The sequence below is a fragment of the Miniopterus natalensis genome, chromosome 1 (genome assembly GCF_054644295.1).
Source record: "Miniopterus natalensis isolate mMinNat1 chromosome 1, mMinNat1.hap1, whole genome shotgun sequence".
Lineage (NCBI taxonomy): Eukaryota > Metazoa > Chordata > Mammalia > Chiroptera > Miniopteridae > Miniopterus > Miniopterus natalensis.
In genome coordinates, this window is record NC_142081.1 from 130,991,688 (window position 1) to 131,010,178 (window position 18,491).

Consider the following 18,491-nt stretch of genomic DNA (forward strand, 5'->3'; position numbering starts at 1 on the left):
CTCTGGTCTAGAGAGTGCTACTCAAACCAGCTAACAGACCTAAATACTTTGTTTAGTGATGCAGGTGATTTCCATTCCAGCACAAACTTAGCCTTAAGTGATACCAGTCTAGAGCACACCGAACATTTCAGGGTAAATCACATGATATTTCCACCTCCCTGTCAAGGGGAAGGGAAGGACACCCGCTGAACCCTCACCCGACATTAGGCCTTACCTTAAATCTTCCTTTAGCTTCTTATTTTCCCTGTAGTGAAGCAACCACTTCCATCTTCCATTTCCATTTAGTTTCTCAAGGATTTTCACAATTTCCTTCAGTTGAACTACAGAATAGAACAAGTTGTGTTTTAAGGTTTTTGGTTTGTATACACAAAGCCCAAAATTTATTACTTGTAAAAAAAGACCAGTGTTTGAGTGTATACCATCATTGCCACTTGTGTGGCTGTGCAGGATCCCATACTGCATTTCAAAGACATAGCAACCTGTGGCCCCTCAACTCAGCCCTACCTACTCATAACTGCAGTAGGAGAGAACTGTATAGAGAAAGAACACTGCAATTCCTAGCAAGTAAAGCTCTGAAAGTAGTATAGAAATCACAGAGGTGGTTTAGTTGCAACAGCAAAATCCACGTTTCTAAATACAGAATCTGCAACTATTTTTCAATTCCAGTGTCCATGCACAATTCACATTATTAAGGTATATCCTCCTGATCATCTAATCCAGAAGCTGTGTGTCCATATTTAGTTCTAATGTGATTATCAGAGCCAGGGTAGGTTTTGATCATACATAAAAGTGTCTGCTCTGTCCTCTGACATTCTTCTAGGTCAACTCGGTGCCCTGAGATAAGTACATTATACAACTGACCTTTGAACAATTTGGCGTTAGAGGCACAGAATGCCCATGCAGTGGACTGACTACATATAACTTAAGTAGGTCCCAATCTCCAGCTGACTCTTGAACAACATGGGTTTGCACTGCTCAGGTGAAGTGTAAGTAGATGCATATAGTTCTAAACTTGAGTCGTTCAAGGGTCAAACTATACATGAGTGTTCAAGCAGATAATTAACACAACTTTTATTTTAGATTTCCATATCAATAAGATGGTAAGGGTGACAACAAAAATGGAAAAGGGCTGATATCTAACAAGAAATTAATCTTTAGCTGACTTATTTAGCAAGTGCAGGAGTCAAATTAACAAAATCTCATATTTGTATGACTATTTTAGCCATACTCCTGAGAGAAGGAACTTCGGAGCTGGTTTGGGGGTGAGGACAATCAGTAAAACAAGGAAGGTTAAGAACATGCACATTGGGAATGAGAACTACATAAAAACTCTTAGCATTTGAAATTTAAGTCCTCAAGAAGTGGATATTGATATTATTCTGAGTTGGTAATTTTTCATGAAATAATACTTGGGTCAGTGGGTGAGGGGAAGTTGATTTGACTAGATTTCAAAGAAACAAGCAGGAAAGGAAATTAAAAGACCAACCTAATGTTAAAGTTTCTAATATTCTGTCATCTGATACCACAAAGCCTCCTGTCTGAAACAGCTCTTGGAAGGTGTAGTTGAGAACATCTTCAGGGCTGTCTACTCCAGCAAAGATGACACTGGGAAAATGCTTCAGCTTCAGCAAAGAAGGAATCTGTTAAACATAAAAGGATTCCACAACGAAGATAGGTTCACTGGGTTTTCTGTCACTTTTTATCCAAGGGTTTCAAGATTCAGGATAGCTAAAAATACTTTTAACCTTGATGACTGGTGGGTAATTCTACCATACATAAGGAATATTAACTCAGTTCATCATCAAACTAGTTAATTACAAAGTGGTCTCTACAACTCCAAAGGTTCAGGATAGTGAGGGAGGAGTATACCTAAGGTTTTGGGGACCTGTAATCAGGCAGCTAACAAGCTAACACCATCACTCCATCTCCAGCCTAACCTGGCGTGGGTACTGTAGGGATCGGTTACTACCTCCTTACAACAGGACTGTAGCTATGCCCATTAAGTTAGATCGTGGAAGTAACAATTAGTTTTATTCAACTAACAGGTAAATATCATAACAAAGAATTAAGAAAAATTCTGTAAGACCTTTTGAAGAAAGGTTTATTACTATTAGATGAAAATTTACCAGTAACTATAGTTCTCCCTTAGTTACTATGAATAAAAAAAGGCAGGGACAAGTCTGATGTAGAATAATGAAGGCCTGGAATACATTTCTTTGGAAGAAAGGTATTTCCAAACCTACCTGATGCAAATGTGATGAGATATCTTCATTTCTGATGATGACCATTAACGTATCATTCTCTCTGTGAAAAGCTTGACAGAAATGCTGAGGTTCAATTTCCGTATGGCCTCCTTTCCTCAGAATATTCTGAAAGATTTACAAATAGCCATTACGAAAAAAAAAAGGGCGGTGCTTACACAAAAATACCTTTGTAGTTTACTAAAGCACATCCTATTTACTAACTGAGCTTTCACCTATAAAATGACTCCTCAGTATCACCAACAGTTGGGTTTTATAAGTTTATTTCAAAGGCAAAAAAAAGCCCTGGCTGGCATTGCTCAGTTGTTTGGAGTGTCAACTTGTTTGATTCCCAGTCAGGGCACATACCTAGGTTGCGGGTTCAATCCCTGGTTGGGGCACATACCAGAGGAAACTGATTGCTGTATCTTTCACACATGGATGCCTCTCCCCACCCTTCCTCCCTCTCTAAAAATCCATTTGAAAAACTGGATTTATTAAAAAGGCAAAAAAAAGCACGCTATAATGTTTTGTATGTCCATAAAGTATCAGTGGTGGATTCTTTTATTTTTGAAATGTATCTTTATTGATTTCGGGAGTGGGGGCGGGAGAAACATCAATGATGAAGAGAGTCATTCATCAGATGCCTACTACACGCCCCCTACTGAGGATTGAGCCAGAAACCCGGACATATGCCCTGACTGGGAATCGAACCATGATCTACTGGATCAGAAGTTGATGCTCAACCGCTGAGCTGCTCAGGTTGGGCAAGGTTGATTCTTTTAAAACATCAGACTAATATATTGAGTCTCACCCTCTTTTAGGGAACTGCCTTGGGGATGCATTACTTTTGAGTATCACTGATTGAGACTGATTTTGGGGAGAGACTAGTCCCTTGGATGTGGGGATTTGAGTACCATGGAAGATGTATGTTGAACTCTGCATGGCTGTTAGGGACTGCTGTTACACAGAAGAGTGCTATATGTAGTAGCCTGCTTGGGAGGGTAAGTTCATGTATTTAAAGACATTCTTTAACTCTGTCCTCCGTGATTTTGACAGTTTGTGCAAAGGATTTCCATTGCACACCTTGATACTCCTAATTATATCAAAAACACTATATTTGACTATTTCGATTCATTGCTCAAAACATATGGCCATGTATTTTCAAATAAATTCCTACAGGCAAGATTTCTTTTAACAGCCCACTAAAATGTCTAAATATAAATCTTTAGCCCTCACGTATTTTACTAATAAACTATTTGAATAAAGACATTTTCTGTTCAACATTTTCATCAAATCCTGTGACATTCGCATTCTGGACTATTTTGTTATGCATTCTGAATTGTGACAATAACAAAGGACCTCACAGATCTTCCATTTACAAATAACTGGGGGCATGACATCCCATCACTAACAAATGCTTCAGGACTCTCCAGGACAAGAATTACAGGGATAGCTTTCTGAGCTTTTAAAAACATTTTGCTTTAACGGAACTTTATCCCATTTGTGTCAACTTTCTCACTTGAAGATTAGTTTTATCTTTGCATACAATTTGTTATTCTCTGTTACAGATAGTGGCACATGATAAAATACTATCATGAACAATACATTCACTATTCAAACAGGCATGATGTGATTTTTTTTTTTTTAATATGTCTATGGATTTCAGGGAGGGAGGGAGAAATATCAATGATGAGTATATCATTGATCGGCTGCCTCCTGCACGCCCCATCCTGGGGATCAAACCCACAACCTGGGCATGTGCCTGACTGGGAATCGAACCACAATCTCCTGGATTGTAGGTTGATGCTCAACCATGGAGTCACGCTGGCCAGGCTGACGTTTTTAAAATCCTCACCTGAGGGTATTTTATTCCACTGCTTTTGGCGGGGGAGGGGGGGCACAACACATGGATGTGATCAATTGGTTGCCTTGCACACGAGTCCTGACCAGAGTGGGGATAGAGCCTGCAACTGAGGTAAGTGCCCTTTGCTGGAATCAAACCTGGGACCCTTCAGTCCTTGGGCCAATGCTCTAACCAGTGAGCAAAATGGACTAGGGCCATGATGATATCTGCAAGTATTCCTACTAGACCTATGATCTCTCCCATGTGAAAACTAGTATCATCTGTGCTTTGTAAAATGTGTGAAAACTAAGATATTGCACTGCTGCTTTAGAGAAGATGGAAGTAAAAAGAAATGAAGTATTCTGCTCAGTGTGGCAAAACAGGGACATGGCCATGATGCTAACTCAGTCAATCTGACTTATTTTAGGACAGGTCTCAGGGATAATTAGCCAAACAAAATTACAGTAAACCCTCGAATTTTTGGTCTTCAGATAATGGACAAAATTTGTTACGTCATGTGTATCGTATGTGAAAGTTAACCTGTTTTAACAAATTTTAGTGAATAGGCCCTATGTTGGAAAAAACTCTAGTAATTTTACCAGCATAAATAAATACTGCACATCTACAACTGTAGTGTACATATTTAAATCCAAGAGTCACCGCTCATAAACAATGTTTGGCAAATTATTAGCACATAATCACACCACATCTCTCGCAGCAATTGGTTCTAATGTCTCCTGGTGTGACTTTCTGTAGCAGTTTTAAGCATGCCAGCTGATGTTCCAATGTGCACTAAGCCACACCCAGCTGTGTGCATTTGTTTACTCTTGATGACTGGTGAATGCATGCATTTAACTAGACCTATTCAGTATAAATTTAAAATTACAGTAATACGTAAAACTTCTGTGAAATTAAACTTTTCACACATACTTAATTTTAGTTACACAAATGTGTCTACATAAGTAAAAACTGGTAAAAGAATTCATCTTTTTTTTAAACCTACGCATTTGGAAAACCTACTTTACTATATAACTGACTTTCAGCTTTAAAGGACACCCCCTTGCCCGAATTAGTCCATTATATTGAAGTTTTACTGTAACTTTAATTCAAGGTAAAAGGGAAGTTAATTTCCAGGTTACTTCTGGAGGCTAAGCACCTTCAGAAAGACGAAAGGCCATTTAATGCTTTTTCAACAACACTGCTTACCAAAATGGCATGGAAATTGGAACAAAATCTATGGAGGGGATACAGGGACCTATCTAGCAGTCATTTACGAAGTATCTTGGAGGAAAAAATCCTCAACAGGGAAAAGAAAATGTTACACAAAAGGTCAGACTCCATAAATTTGGAAAATACTTTAAATATTTTAAGATCATAAATTATACAAAATAGGAGCCACCAGCCATCTTGAGGAAGAAAGTGTTTAACTAGCAACAATGGATAGCTGCAAATTAAAGCCTATTATCTGTCATTTTTCCAGTCCATGCTATTCATCTTTTAGCACCTTCCAAACAATCCCAGGATAGGCTAAATGCCTTACTGTGATTTCTATTAAGGCCCTTCCTTCCTAACATGGCCCTTTCTTTCATCTCCAGACCTGTTTCTTGATTGGACACTATGCTCCAGGGATACTGACTGGCCCTCTTCCCTGGGCCCATGTACCCCCCCCCCCAGCCCTTTTGGAAACCCTTTCAGGGTCCCCTCAGTGCTTTTCTTCCTACAGCACTGAGCCACTGACTGAAACTCCCCGCTGTCTCTCTGGACAGATTTTCAGCCTGTGAGGGCAGCGTCCGTTCTGTGTCCACTGCATCCTCCACACTGAGAACCTCGTTTACCTCCTTCACACCTGACTCTGGGAAGAGCAGGAAGCTGCTGTGCCCGTTTCACTGGCATCTACCTAATGTGCCCTCTGTGATGATGACAGTCACACTCATCACATACAAACATCTTCAGATCTTTAACCTTAGTAATTCAACACAGTTTTATCATATGACCATCATGTGACAGATACTCTAGAATTAATGCAGGATTTCTCGACATAAGTGAACTCTAAAATCTAGTTGAATACTTTAGTCCACCACACCCCATACAAGAGGTCAACCTTGCTAACTTTAGAAAAACATCCCTGATCTCCCTGGCTATACCTACTACCGTCAAAACAATGTCAAAGCACCTGCACCATTACACTTACATATTTAATTTTACATTTATTTTTGTTTGCTTTATCAGTGTTTCTCATTTCCTCTCAACTGCACATGTCAGGGCTCTAAAACACATACCGAGAAGGACTGCTGTCATTTGAACTGGCTTCTGCCACAAGCATGGAGGGGCCCTGCCTTGGGCTGGTGCTTCAGGCAGGTAAAGGGGTCTGGCATGACCAGGGCTGAGCTATAGGCCAGGAGTGTGATTACATATGGGGCAGGAGGTAAGCCAAACAGCAGATACAATGAGGGAAATGGGAGCCCTTACAGCTGGAGAAGAGAGCTACAACTCTGGCAAAGGCCAGGACAGACCTGGTGGTGGTGCTGGACTGGAATTCAGGAGAAGTGTGCACATATTTGTTTTTGAAACAAACATAGATGTTACTTGTACACTTAACACACCTATTTCTCGGCTGTTTGCTCGGCAGATATAGATACAAAGGCACCCTGTAGCAGAGTTCACCCACTGCCCAGTCTTGATTCTGTGGTAGGCAATTAGACATGAGCAGAGCAAGGACCATGGGCCAGATACAAAAGATCACCAGGGTGGAAGTCCCCAGACAACTGCAGAGTAGGACCTCGGCCCCAGGGTGAACTTTCCTTCCCTAGCATATCACTGGTCATAGGGTTTAGACTCCCTGACCTTTCTTTTCTAGAGATAGCATCTAGGTCTCAGTTGTTTCAGCTCTAGGCCCAGAAAAGCAGCAAAAAAAGACATGTGATGCCATAGCTGACCTCAGTGGAGACCCCAAAAACACGCACCTGGAAAGCTGATGAATATTCTGAGATCTTCCCCTGGGACCTCCAGTAAAATCTCCACCCTTAAAACCCTTAGGACAGAGAACCTATAGCATAGTTTCCCTCCCCCTCCCCTTCCCCATCACCCCCAGGCATGCCACCTTTACCTTCCTCAGTTATAAGCTCCAAGGGACCTTCCTTTACCTCTGTAACTTGTTTCCTAAGCCCATTTCTTCTACCCCTGTGATTTTCTAAATAAACGTTCTGTTCTAGTTTGAGTTTTGGCTCTGAATTCTTACCTAGCCAGAACTCAAGTACCAAGGCTGCTGAACTCAGATCTGGTCTGACCCTACTGGTCTAACACTTGGTGCCATTCTTGCCTCCCACAATTCCAAATGCTATTCTTTACTAAAAAGAATTACAGCTCCTTGGAGAAATGGATGACTTCAAGGCTGAGTCAGAAAATAAACAAGATAAGCCTGTATCATCACATTGTACCACAAAGGAGGAAGTGTCCAAAGAATTATGGAGGCTTGTCAAAAGGATACACAAGCCAGCTTACAGGGTTCCCACTAGCTGGGTCTGGGACAATCTGAGCATTAACATAAATAATGAAGGACGAAATGGTAATTCTGAGTAAAATACTGTGGAACATGGATCCACATGGATATATGGATCAAATAAGCAACAAATGGAAGAGAATGGAAATATACACCCTATAGTAGAAGGCCAACTAATGAATGTACAAGTAATGATGAAATGAGACCACCACCTCTGTGGCAACCATCACAGTAACTGTTTCTGGCGAGAATCATCAACCTGGAGGGTGGAAAGTCTCATGAAGAATAGGATATTTACATATCCTATTGTATCTCCCACTTACTAATAACTACAACATGCTTATTAACTGTACATTGGAGGAACCTTAACCATCTTAAGGCACAAATCCTCTTTAACAAAGTGAAAAATGTTAATACAGTAAAACCTCTATATAACACCCGACTAATTTCGGCAAGGGGGTGTCCCTTAATGCTGAAAGTCAGTTTATTATATAACTGGTAGGTTTTCTGAATGCATATGTTTAAAAAAAAATTATTTTACCTGCTTTTACTTACATAGACACATTTGTATAATTAAAATTAAGTATATATGAAAAGTTTAATTTCACAGAAAGGTTTTCTATGTGTATTATTGTAATTTTAAATTTATACTGAATAGGTCTAGTTAAATGCATGCATTCACCAGTCATCAAGAGTAAACAAATGCACACAGCTGGGTGTGGCTTAGTGCACACTGGAACATCATCAGCTGGCATGCTTAAAACTGCTGCAGAAAGTCACACCAGGAGACAATAGAACCAACTGCCGCGAGAGATGCAGTGTGATCACATCCTAATAATTCGCTGAATACTGTTTATGAGCGGTGACTCTTGGATTTAAATACGTACACTACAGTTGTAGATATGCAATATTTACTTATGTTGGCAAAATTACTAGTGTTTTTTCCAACATAGGGCATATTTGCTAAAATTTGTTAAAAATAAAAAAACCCTATTAATTTAATTATAAGCAAATCTTGGTTAAAAGCATTTTAAAGTTAACAGGTGTTAATTTTCACATATGACATACAGACCGTAAATTTTGTCCGTCAAATCTAAAGTCCTTTAAATTGAGGTCTGCAAAACAGGGTTTTACTGTACAATTGAAATCTGACAAAAATGGAGACATGACAAGCAAAGACAACATGATGCTGAACTAAAGGTGGAGTCTGCGGACTGGACGAGCACAGTCCATTAATGCTTAGGTCCTGATTTTTTGGGTTGTGCTGTGATCATACAAAAGAACATCCTTGCAGTTGGGTGATACAAACAAGTTGCCTTCTTAGTGCAGTAAGGCAGTGCAGCACTCTAATACACACATATGTATTAAGAGGTAATGGGACATTATATCTGCAACACATTTTCAAATGGTTCAGAAATGTTAACAGTGGAGTGAAGGATACCATTTCTGTAACCTTTATGTGCATTTGCAATTATACTTTAAAAGTTAAAACAAGAGAGAATGCTGTATTTTCCAAAAATAGAAAAGAAATTCTGAGAGAATAAAATGAAGATACTAATGGTAAATCGAGACAGATTCTGGCTCCTGTGAAGTTCGAATTTCACCATGGTTACATCATTTAAAATTAAGGATCATGTTCTCACCAGAGTATCAGTTATCCTAACTGTCAATAAAAAAATACATCCCAAACCAAAAGAGGTCCTTCTCAATCACCCGTATTAACCCTTTGCGGTAGTATTAAATTTGGACATGGGTGTCGTACTGATCGGAATTAAGAGCTTTCAGAGAAATCATGAACTGATACGTGAATGGAGTTAAGATTCGTACGGTTCCTTGCTGTGGTGGCTGAGAGCAGAAATACGACCGGAACGGTAAAAAAGCTTTGGTGGCTGTGAGTGGACAAACGACCGCAAAGGGTTAATGAAAAACACAGGTAATAATTTTTAAAAAGCTAAATTTTACCTTAAGAGCATGTTTGTATTTATATTTGAACTTGAGTATGTCTTAACTTTTTGTGAAAATTAGTCATTGCATTAATTATGGAACATCGTATCTTCAAATATAGTGCCCAAGGCAGATCCTTGTAGCATAATATTTAGTATACAGAAAAAAACTGAGCTGTGAGCCCCACTGGGCGTGGCTCTGGTTGAGTATCGACCTAGGATCCAGGAGGTCATGGTTCAATTCCAGGTCAGGGCACGAGCTGGGTTGCAAGTCGATCCCTAGTCTGGGGTGTGCAGGAGGCAGCCGATCAATGACGACTCTCTCATCGTTGATGTTTCGATCTCTCTCTCCCCCCTCTCCCTTCCTCTCTCTGAAATCAAGTTATATTTTTTTAAAAAGAGAAAAACTGAGCTGTGAAACTCAAATACCACTTCATATATCATCTCTTTCTGAAGCCAAGAATGCTAAATTTATTATTTTAAACAGATTCTGGCTCCTGTGAAATTAGAATTTCAGTTTCTGTTAAAAATAAACTAAAATTATTACTTTAAAAATATGCTAAAATTAGACAGCAATCAAAATAATACAAACTATAAGGAAAATCTGGCACCTACCTTTGTTCTCACAAAGAATGACTTGTCTTCTGTTTCAGCAAGGTAGAACAGAAAGGTGCTTTTGCACGCCTCTTTCACGACACTTTTTAGTTTGATGCGCAAACTGCTACACAAGTCTGTAATCATGTCTTCATAGGAGGCTGACCTTCTTGGGGAAGATGAATATATCTCTCGAGATGTGGCTTCTCCTGAAGCAACATCTGACTCTTTATCTTGGAAAACGACTTGACTGCCATTCATCATCACCTTGTTGAATTCCGCATATTCATTAAGAATAAGGGAAATATCATTTCGGGATTCCTTTGAAGTACTATTATATTTCAGTTTGTTGAGGTGGAAAGAAACAGTCTGGTTTCTTTCAGAATTTGTAAGATGATTTCTCCTGTCATCACATCTTTCCTTCCAAAAGGAAGAACTGCCCAAATTGCTGGGCTTATGGCGTCTCAGGTGTTGGCTCTGTGGTCTTGAGTCCAAGTGCATGATCGTTACCATGAGGGTACTTTTGCTCGGGGATGGAGAACGAAGAACTGGGGACTTGGATATTTTTGGCAAAGGGAGAGCTTCAGCAGCAATTTGGAGAGGTGGCACCTCCAGAAAGACATTGGTAGAAGTTGCAGAAAGCTGAGAATCTCCTCTCTTTACAATTTGTTTCAGTTTCTGTTCAAAACGCAGATATTCCAGATCTAAAGTGTTCTGGGTAAGGTTATCTGTCACCTCCCAAGTATTTGTCCAGGAGCTAAGCAAGCCATGTTTAGCTGTGAAACTGGGGTGCCTCCTCAGGCCGTGCAAAGTTCTCTTGGTATCTTTAAGCTCTTTAGTTATAGTAAAATTAGTGTAAGTCCTGGGGATACCATGGAGATCTCTGATTTGGATGTAACATGGCACACACTTATCTTCTTTCTTTAATCCAATGGACCAGTTTCGGGGAGATATACTGGTCTCCAACCCTGGAACACAGCTGGAGGAGCCCCAACCATCATCATCACTATTGTTTCGGCTCAGATAAGAGTCAAAACCGTCTTTCAAAGCACCTTTCTTCTTGTGACTACATCGCAAAGTGCAGGAACTCTCCATGTCTAATTTGAGATTTCTATAATCACTAGAAGAGTCCTGATCAGAGTCTCCAGAAAGCGGTTCATAATGGAAGTCAGAATTCACACTAATATCCATGTCTCCACCCAGGGTTTGAGAGTCCTCCTCAGTCCTGAGCCCCTCACCAGAGCTTTTATTTTCCACCTGCTCTTTAGAGACTTCACAAACTAGAGGCGAACTAGATTTGGGAACAAAAAAGTCAGAAGGTTCTTTATTGATAGTTTCATCGGTGACTGCTGTATTTCGGTGAGAATCAGCATATAAATACATGGGGAAAAGCCCTCCATTCAACAGACCTTTTGTTTTGCATGTTGATGTATCTTGCAGCATATGGATGGTTCTTTGTTTGCCTTTTGGAGATGTGGTGTTTGATTCAGAGCCAACACCTCCTAGATCTATGTTTTTTTCATGTAATTCAGCTTCAGTTTCACTATTCTTAAGCAAACTGGCCATTCTGACTACTGATATTTCCTGTGTTTGAAACGCTGTCTCTACGTTTATGGGTCTTGTAAAGTGGGTTAAGGTAGCACCACTTGAGGAAAAAGCAAGGTTGGGGATCTCTGAGTGAACATATGCCTGTGTACTATCAGCTCCACCAATTGAGTCAGAGATCAATGACTGAGCTTGCATGTAATTGCCTTCATTTGTTTTCAAATCACTGCTAAAGAGACTCTTAATGCTTTTAGGGCTAGTCTGCTGACTTAATGATGCATTCCCTATATCACCTGGACCACTTGTAGAAACAAATGTGTCAACCAAAGATTTATTTTCCATATTCTTTCTAGGACTAAATGGAGGCTCCCTGGTCTCCAAGGCAAGGTGACTTAAGTCTGAATTTCTGTCCTCTACACTAATTGGCTGCAATGGATTCTCTAATGTTACCAATTTTTCTACAGAAGTCTTGAAGTCAGCTCTATAACTCGCAGTTGAGGCAGGCTGGTTTAACTCTGTATCGCAGCATGGCACCTTTTCTGAGAAAGAGAAACCCTTATCATGTTCATTTGGGACAATTTCCTCAGTTACTTTACCCAGAAGGGTTAAATTTCTATCTTTTCTTCCTGGATGATTATTTAATACTAGAGGCATTTCATCAGAAAGTTGTATCTGTTGTACCTGAATTAAGTTATCTTGCCCCATTGGATGGATAGAACCAACAAAAGAATTTTGTTTTTCTGTTATGGCACAATCTACTGACTCAATCTGGGAAAATTTGTCACTTTTCTCACACTGTGTATCAGGATGTTTTAAACTACATGGAGACACAGCCTGAGATGGTTGTGTTTCTTCAAATGATACCTGGGGGTCAGGACTAGAAGCTGGTGACACTTCTTCAATTAAAGAACCAAAGGGAAAGTCTGAGGTAGCATTAACTTCCTCTGCAAGCTCAAGGGCACAAGTTTCTTTAGGAAGTATTAAAGTAACCATTTGTAAGTTATCTCCTTTTCTCTCCTTTTCTAATGGTATCTCTGACACTGTGGGAGGCACTGATGTATACTTAGCAGAATTCACTTCTCTGTTTTCTATGAAAGTCACCTCTTGTGGCTCAATTATGTCTTCATCTATATCCTGGAGTTCTAAATTTGATAATGGGGCATCCTGATGTTGTTCTGTTTCACCAACTGAAATTTCTTCTCTGGGACTTGTAGGTGGTGATAACCTGAGAGTTAGGTCTATGTCAGAATCTTCCTCTAACTCCAGGCTGACCTCCTCTCCATTTACAGATAGACTGGTTTGTTTAGCAAATGCTGAATTAAATGATCCAAAATTCCTATTTTCACTATTTAGACCATTCTTGTCATTCTTTAATTCCAAAGACCCATTTGATGTATTACTTCTTGATGGAATGCAGTTAAGTGAGTAATTTTTTTCCAAAGTGGCAGAGGTTGATAAGGCTTCTTCAATCTGTGATGGCTCCAAGATCTCTTCTGAAGATAGGCTTAACAGACTCTTAGGCTGCAGAAAAAATTCTCGAGAGTGTTTCATTTCTTCTTTCGGTAATGAAGAATTAGAACTTTTAACCAATGGTAATACCTCCTTTTCCAATGAATTATCAGATGGAGATAATGAGCCTGGAACAGGAATCTCTTTCTGTAATGAACACATTTTGTTATTAGCTAGTGTCTCTCCACTTACTGAGGCAGCATGAAGGTACTTAGTGTCTTTTTCTCCTGATGCTGCCAGAGACAGAATGTCCTTAAGACCTTGTGTTTGTACCTTTTCAAATGTGGATACAGGAAGTCTAAGACTTGTAGCAGGTGATACTTGTTTAATCAACTCCATATTAAAGGTTGTAGGTTTATCAGCTCTATTTACAATTTCTGTCTGTATTGGTATACAGGCATTTTTTTCAAAAGTGAGAGTAACTGGTTCCAGATTAATCATTACATAACCCACACCATCCTTCTTTCCCAGTGAAGGCCGACATTCTTTGTTTTGGGAGGTACTACGCTGCATAAGCGTCTGTAAACCACTTGTTTTTGCTTGCATTGTTGCATGAAAATGATCAACTTTGCTTTCAAGGGTGCTATATACAGATTTTTGACAAATCATTGACTGACTGCTGATCCCATCACAAGTCTTAGTGAATGTGGTTTTCGTGACAGTATCATAAGAAGTCACTCTTGTGCTATCAAGTGGCTCAAAGGTTTTATCTTCACCAGGAATAGAAGATCCATTAGTTTGGGTACTTCCAGTGCTAGAAAGCACAAGATTAGAAATCTCTGGTTTATCTGATGATTCTTGTTCGGCTTTCCCTTCAATGATCTGAAATGACAAAAGTAAAAAAAAAGAAAAATCAAGAGTCAAACAGATTATTTTAAAACATTTATTTGTGAAGAACAGAATGGACAAGGATTAATTTTTGTCTATTCTTTTGAATTTTCTAATCTATAAGAATAAGACAGAGTAAAGATGAAAGGTTTAAAATACCCCACAAATAGGAATTTCTTTTCTTTTTTAAATCTTCACCTGAGGATATTTTTTCCATTGCTTTTCAGAGAGAGTGGAAGGGGAAGAGAGAGAGAGATGTAAAGGCAATCAATTCGTTGTCTCCTGCATGAGCCCTGACTGGGACCAGGGATGAAACCTGCAACTGAGATAATGTGCCATTGACCGGAATCGAACCCAAGACCCTTCAGTCTGTAGGCCAATGCTGTAACCACTGAGCCAAACCAGCTAGGGTGGGAATTTGTTTTCTTTAAACATAAAAGATATGAGATCTCCAAAACTTCCTAATTGCACAGCCCATTTTTTAAAAAGGACTTTTAGGGAGAGAAAAGTGGCTAGACCACTGACAATTTAAAGACTTGAAAATGCAGATTGTTTGCTAAATAGCATTGCTTAATTCAGAAATGCAGCTCTAGTGAAAAAGTACTCAATTTTCATTATTTTTAGTAAGATTAAAAGATAAGTTTAGAAGCAAAGATTAACTTAGTTTAAACACCAGCTTTCAATTAGACTATTAATACACTGTCATCTGGAACTTTCCCATAAGGAAACAGATTAATTACTATCTCCTGTACTCAGAATACAATACAGCGATTAGCAGTTTTCCCATGGTATCAGTCTCCATTCTGGTAAATGAAAGTCTCTCATTCCTCAGCTATCTTCTTGCTTATAACTTGGAGATAATTTCTCTCTCATTGTAATACTTCCTATTCAACAGAGCACAATAAAACATAGTGCAATTCGAATGACTAAACTGAACCAAATGGACTGATGGTGAATGTGGATCTTGACTAAACATTAGCAGAACTACCTCTGGATGATTTTAATAACCTCATAAACAGGTTGTTTTGTTTTTTTTAAAGACTGAAACATGGTCTTGTCCAGAATATGGTAAAATGAACTGATCATATGACTAACCATATACCTCTAACTTTTGGAACATTATGGTCACAGATTTCCTGCCATGTCTTGCAACAATCATGTTAAAAGTCAGGAGTTGTGTTTCAAACCTCATTAAAAACACGTGTCTTAACTGAAGACAGAGAGCCGAGTAATTGGCAAGGTGGAGCTGAGACTCAAAGGTTCTAAGAGAAAAGGACTGGACAGGCACAAAACACAGAAAAGACTTTATGCTAGGAGTAATTTTGAGAACTTTCCTGAGGCCCTCCCACTAAGTCACACCGTGGCTGTTAATGTTTGAGCACAGTCCCAAATCTCACCATGCCTGTGGTCTTAAGGAAATGCAAATTGTGATCATCTTGATATGTTTAGACTGATATATATTTTTTTACTATAGGTGAAGTGTAATGTTTCTAAAGTAAAGTGTGATCATTTAAAAGAACTGCACGCCTGGCCGGGCGTGGCTCAGAGGTTAAGCGTCGACCTGGGATTCAGGCGATCAGGGTTCGGTTCCCGGTCAGTGCAATACCCGGTTGTGGGCTTGATCAATGACTCTCTCATCACTGATGTTTCTATCTCTCTCTCTCCCTCTCCTTTCTTCTCTCTGAAATCAATAAAGATATGAAGAAAAAGAAAAAAAAATAATAAAAGAACTGCAAAATTAAACACATACCTAAAAGCAACATGCTATTGGTTTCTAATGCTCATGGTGCCAGAATTCTTTTGCATCCTAGATTGCTCACTTATAGAACAAGGGAGTGGTATTACAGGACATGTGTGTGCACCTTTAAAGCAAAGGCACATTATCCAGGGAGATGATGGAAAAAATTTTATATAGTATATGCTATAGAAATTTTTAAGGAATCATTAACTTTAATATTCTTACTTCCTCCTTCTTAATACTTTACTTCACATTTGCAAAAGGTCATTCCTAAGATTAGTACTGATGATAGTTAATTATATATTACCACAACAAAAAATACTTTGTAAGAAAGGGGAGGGGGGGGGGGGGGGGGGGGTGTGTGTGTGTGTGTGTGTGTGTGTGTGTGTGTGTGTGTGTGTGTGTGTGTGTGTGTGTGTGTGTGTGTGTGTGTGTGTGTGTGTGTGTGTATATATATATATATATATATATATATATATATATATATATATCAGCCTGACTAAACTATAGTTTCTTATTCTAAGGCAGTAATTCCTTCCCTCCCTTCCTTTCATCCTCACCTGAGGATATTTTTTCTATTGCTATTCAGAGAGTGGAAGAGAAAGAAAGGGCGGGGGGGGAGAACAAACATCGATGTGAGAGAGACACATATCAAATGGTTGCCTCCCGCACACTCGGGGACCAGGACGGGAATCTCACCTGCAACCCGAGACCAGCCAATACTCTAACCACTGAGTCAAACCGGCTAGGGCTAAGGCAGTAATTCTTAACTGGATTTTATGTATCTTTGAGAATCAGACGAAATTTATGAACCCCATTAGGAGAAAAATCATGTACACACATAAAACTTATATATGTATGTATACACATAAACACACATATATGCACACAGAATTTGACATTAAGAAACATCTAGATTGTCCAGATTTGAATCCTGGCTTGACAACTTACTATGTGACTTCAGGCAATTTCCATACTCCTCTATGCCTTAGTTTTCTCATCTATAAGACAAGGAGGAATGCTCCTTACCTCATCCAGTTTTGTGAGAATTAACTGTTAATGTGAGTCAAGGGCTCAGACTACTACCTGGCCCATAGCACTCCAGCAGTCTTCATTTTGACGAAGAAGATGAGCATCGGGAGACATTGACAGATCCTCTGAGGCTCACTACTGGACCTTCAAATCCCCAAGTAACCCCAGGTATGGAAACACTATCTACTCATGTGAAGACAGGCATTATAGGTATCCAAACCCATGCAAAATTATTCTGAAATAAATCTAGGCCAAAAGCTTAAAAAGGCAGTTATTTTGTCAATCCATTTACTTAAATCTTGATATACAACTTATTTGCTCCAGTTAAAATCTGATTATATGGCCTGGCTGAACATCATTTGAGAAAAGTATAATGAAACAAAGTGTATTTTCTTTATTTATAAATAGTTATCTACAGACCTCTGAGAGGCCTGGCATTTTATTTACTGTTCCAGTATTTGCTTTCAAAAATGATTTTAATATATTCAATTTTAATTTAATGTTTATCAAAGATTTCTAATATTTACTGTTTATTACCACATCTGATCCTTAAACATTATTCTGGGTAAGACATAACAAATATTATTCACCTCTTTTATAAGAGAAATAAGCTCAGAGAAAACAGGTAATCTGCCAAATTATACAACAAACAAGTGACACAATTATGGTTGGCTCCCAGATCATCTGACCCCCATGATTTTCTACTTCTGTTTCTTCAATCAGGATGATAGAAAAGCTCCACCTGAAAACTAGCTAGAGTGACACTTATGAAAACTAAATTCTGGGCATTTTAATCCTTTAAAAATCTAGAGAATCTACTTTCCTAAAAGAAACGAATGCCTTGTTTTGAATGTGGTTTCATATACAAAGAAAAAGAAGGAAAAACTTCAAAAATAACGTCAGAATTTGTAGTATTCAGCTTTACTTACCTCATTATTACAATAGATGAAATTTTGGTTTTCTGAGGTATCTGGATGACTCTCTCTTGCAAAAACTTCTTTCTGTTCATTCTGTACCCAGAGTTCCAAGCCTTTTGAAGGTGATGGTTTAATGAAAGGAAGCAAGGAGTTAGTGTCAGGGAAAGACACTTCGGCACTATGACCTCTGGGAGCTTCCTTTGTCTCCAACAAAGGGCCTACAGAACACCTTTCCACACTCGGGGACTCCTCAATTTCACTGAATTCAAAGGATTCTATTGTGCTATTTATAGACACATATTTGGCGGGGTTGCTGTGTTCTACTACTTTTCGGGATGATCGTATAACTCTGTTTTGATTGCTATAAAACAGAGCCACCCACATATGAAGTAAAAGCTTCACTTCTTCCATGTTATCAGGTAAATCAGTGTTCCAGGGCCTGAGATTTTAAAGAAAGAACATACAAAAATCATTGAAAATGGTTATTTTAGTTGATTATCTTATCATAAGCAAGTGGCCTCATTATTAACCTTAGTTTTTGTGTTCATTTTTCTTTTTAAATTTACACAAACATGAAACAATGAATAAGATAAAAATGAAGTTGATTTAACAAATAATTACAATGAATCTAAATCTACTCATTTTACAGACACAGAGAAGAAAACTGAAAATCAAAGCTTTATGTGACTTCTTTCAAATCACAGAAACATGATCAAACACAGGTCTCCCAACTCCCAGTCTCAGATTTTTCTTTGATAATATGCAAACTCTCCTGGACACAGTATACTTATTATGAGGAT

At 38.8% G+C, this 18,491-nt stretch overlaps 1 protein-coding gene across 8 annotated transcripts in view; it reads right to left on the bottom strand.

The window, feature by feature from the left end:
- Nucleotides 1-18,491, bottom strand: part of TASOR2 (transcription activation suppressor family member 2) — a 75,328-nt gene that overhangs the window by 4,610 nt on the left and 52,227 nt on the right. For 7 of the 8 annotated variants that reach the window (XM_016219750.2, XM_016219748.2, XM_016219753.2 and 4 more), the window contains 5 exons: nt 17,704-18,130; nt 10,144-13,998; nt 2,244-2,369; nt 1,487-1,640; nt 215-320 (listed from right to left, as the gene is read on the bottom strand). In XM_016219750.2, the coding sequence (XP_016075236.2) occupies nt 215-320; nt 1,487-1,640; nt 2,244-2,369; nt 10,144-13,998; nt 17,704-18,130 (4,668 nt within the window). The remainder of the gene's footprint in view (nt 1-214; nt 321-1,486; nt 1,641-2,243; nt 2,370-10,143; nt 13,999-17,703; nt 18,131-18,491) is intronic. The other variant, XM_016219749.2, reaches the window with a different exon arrangement.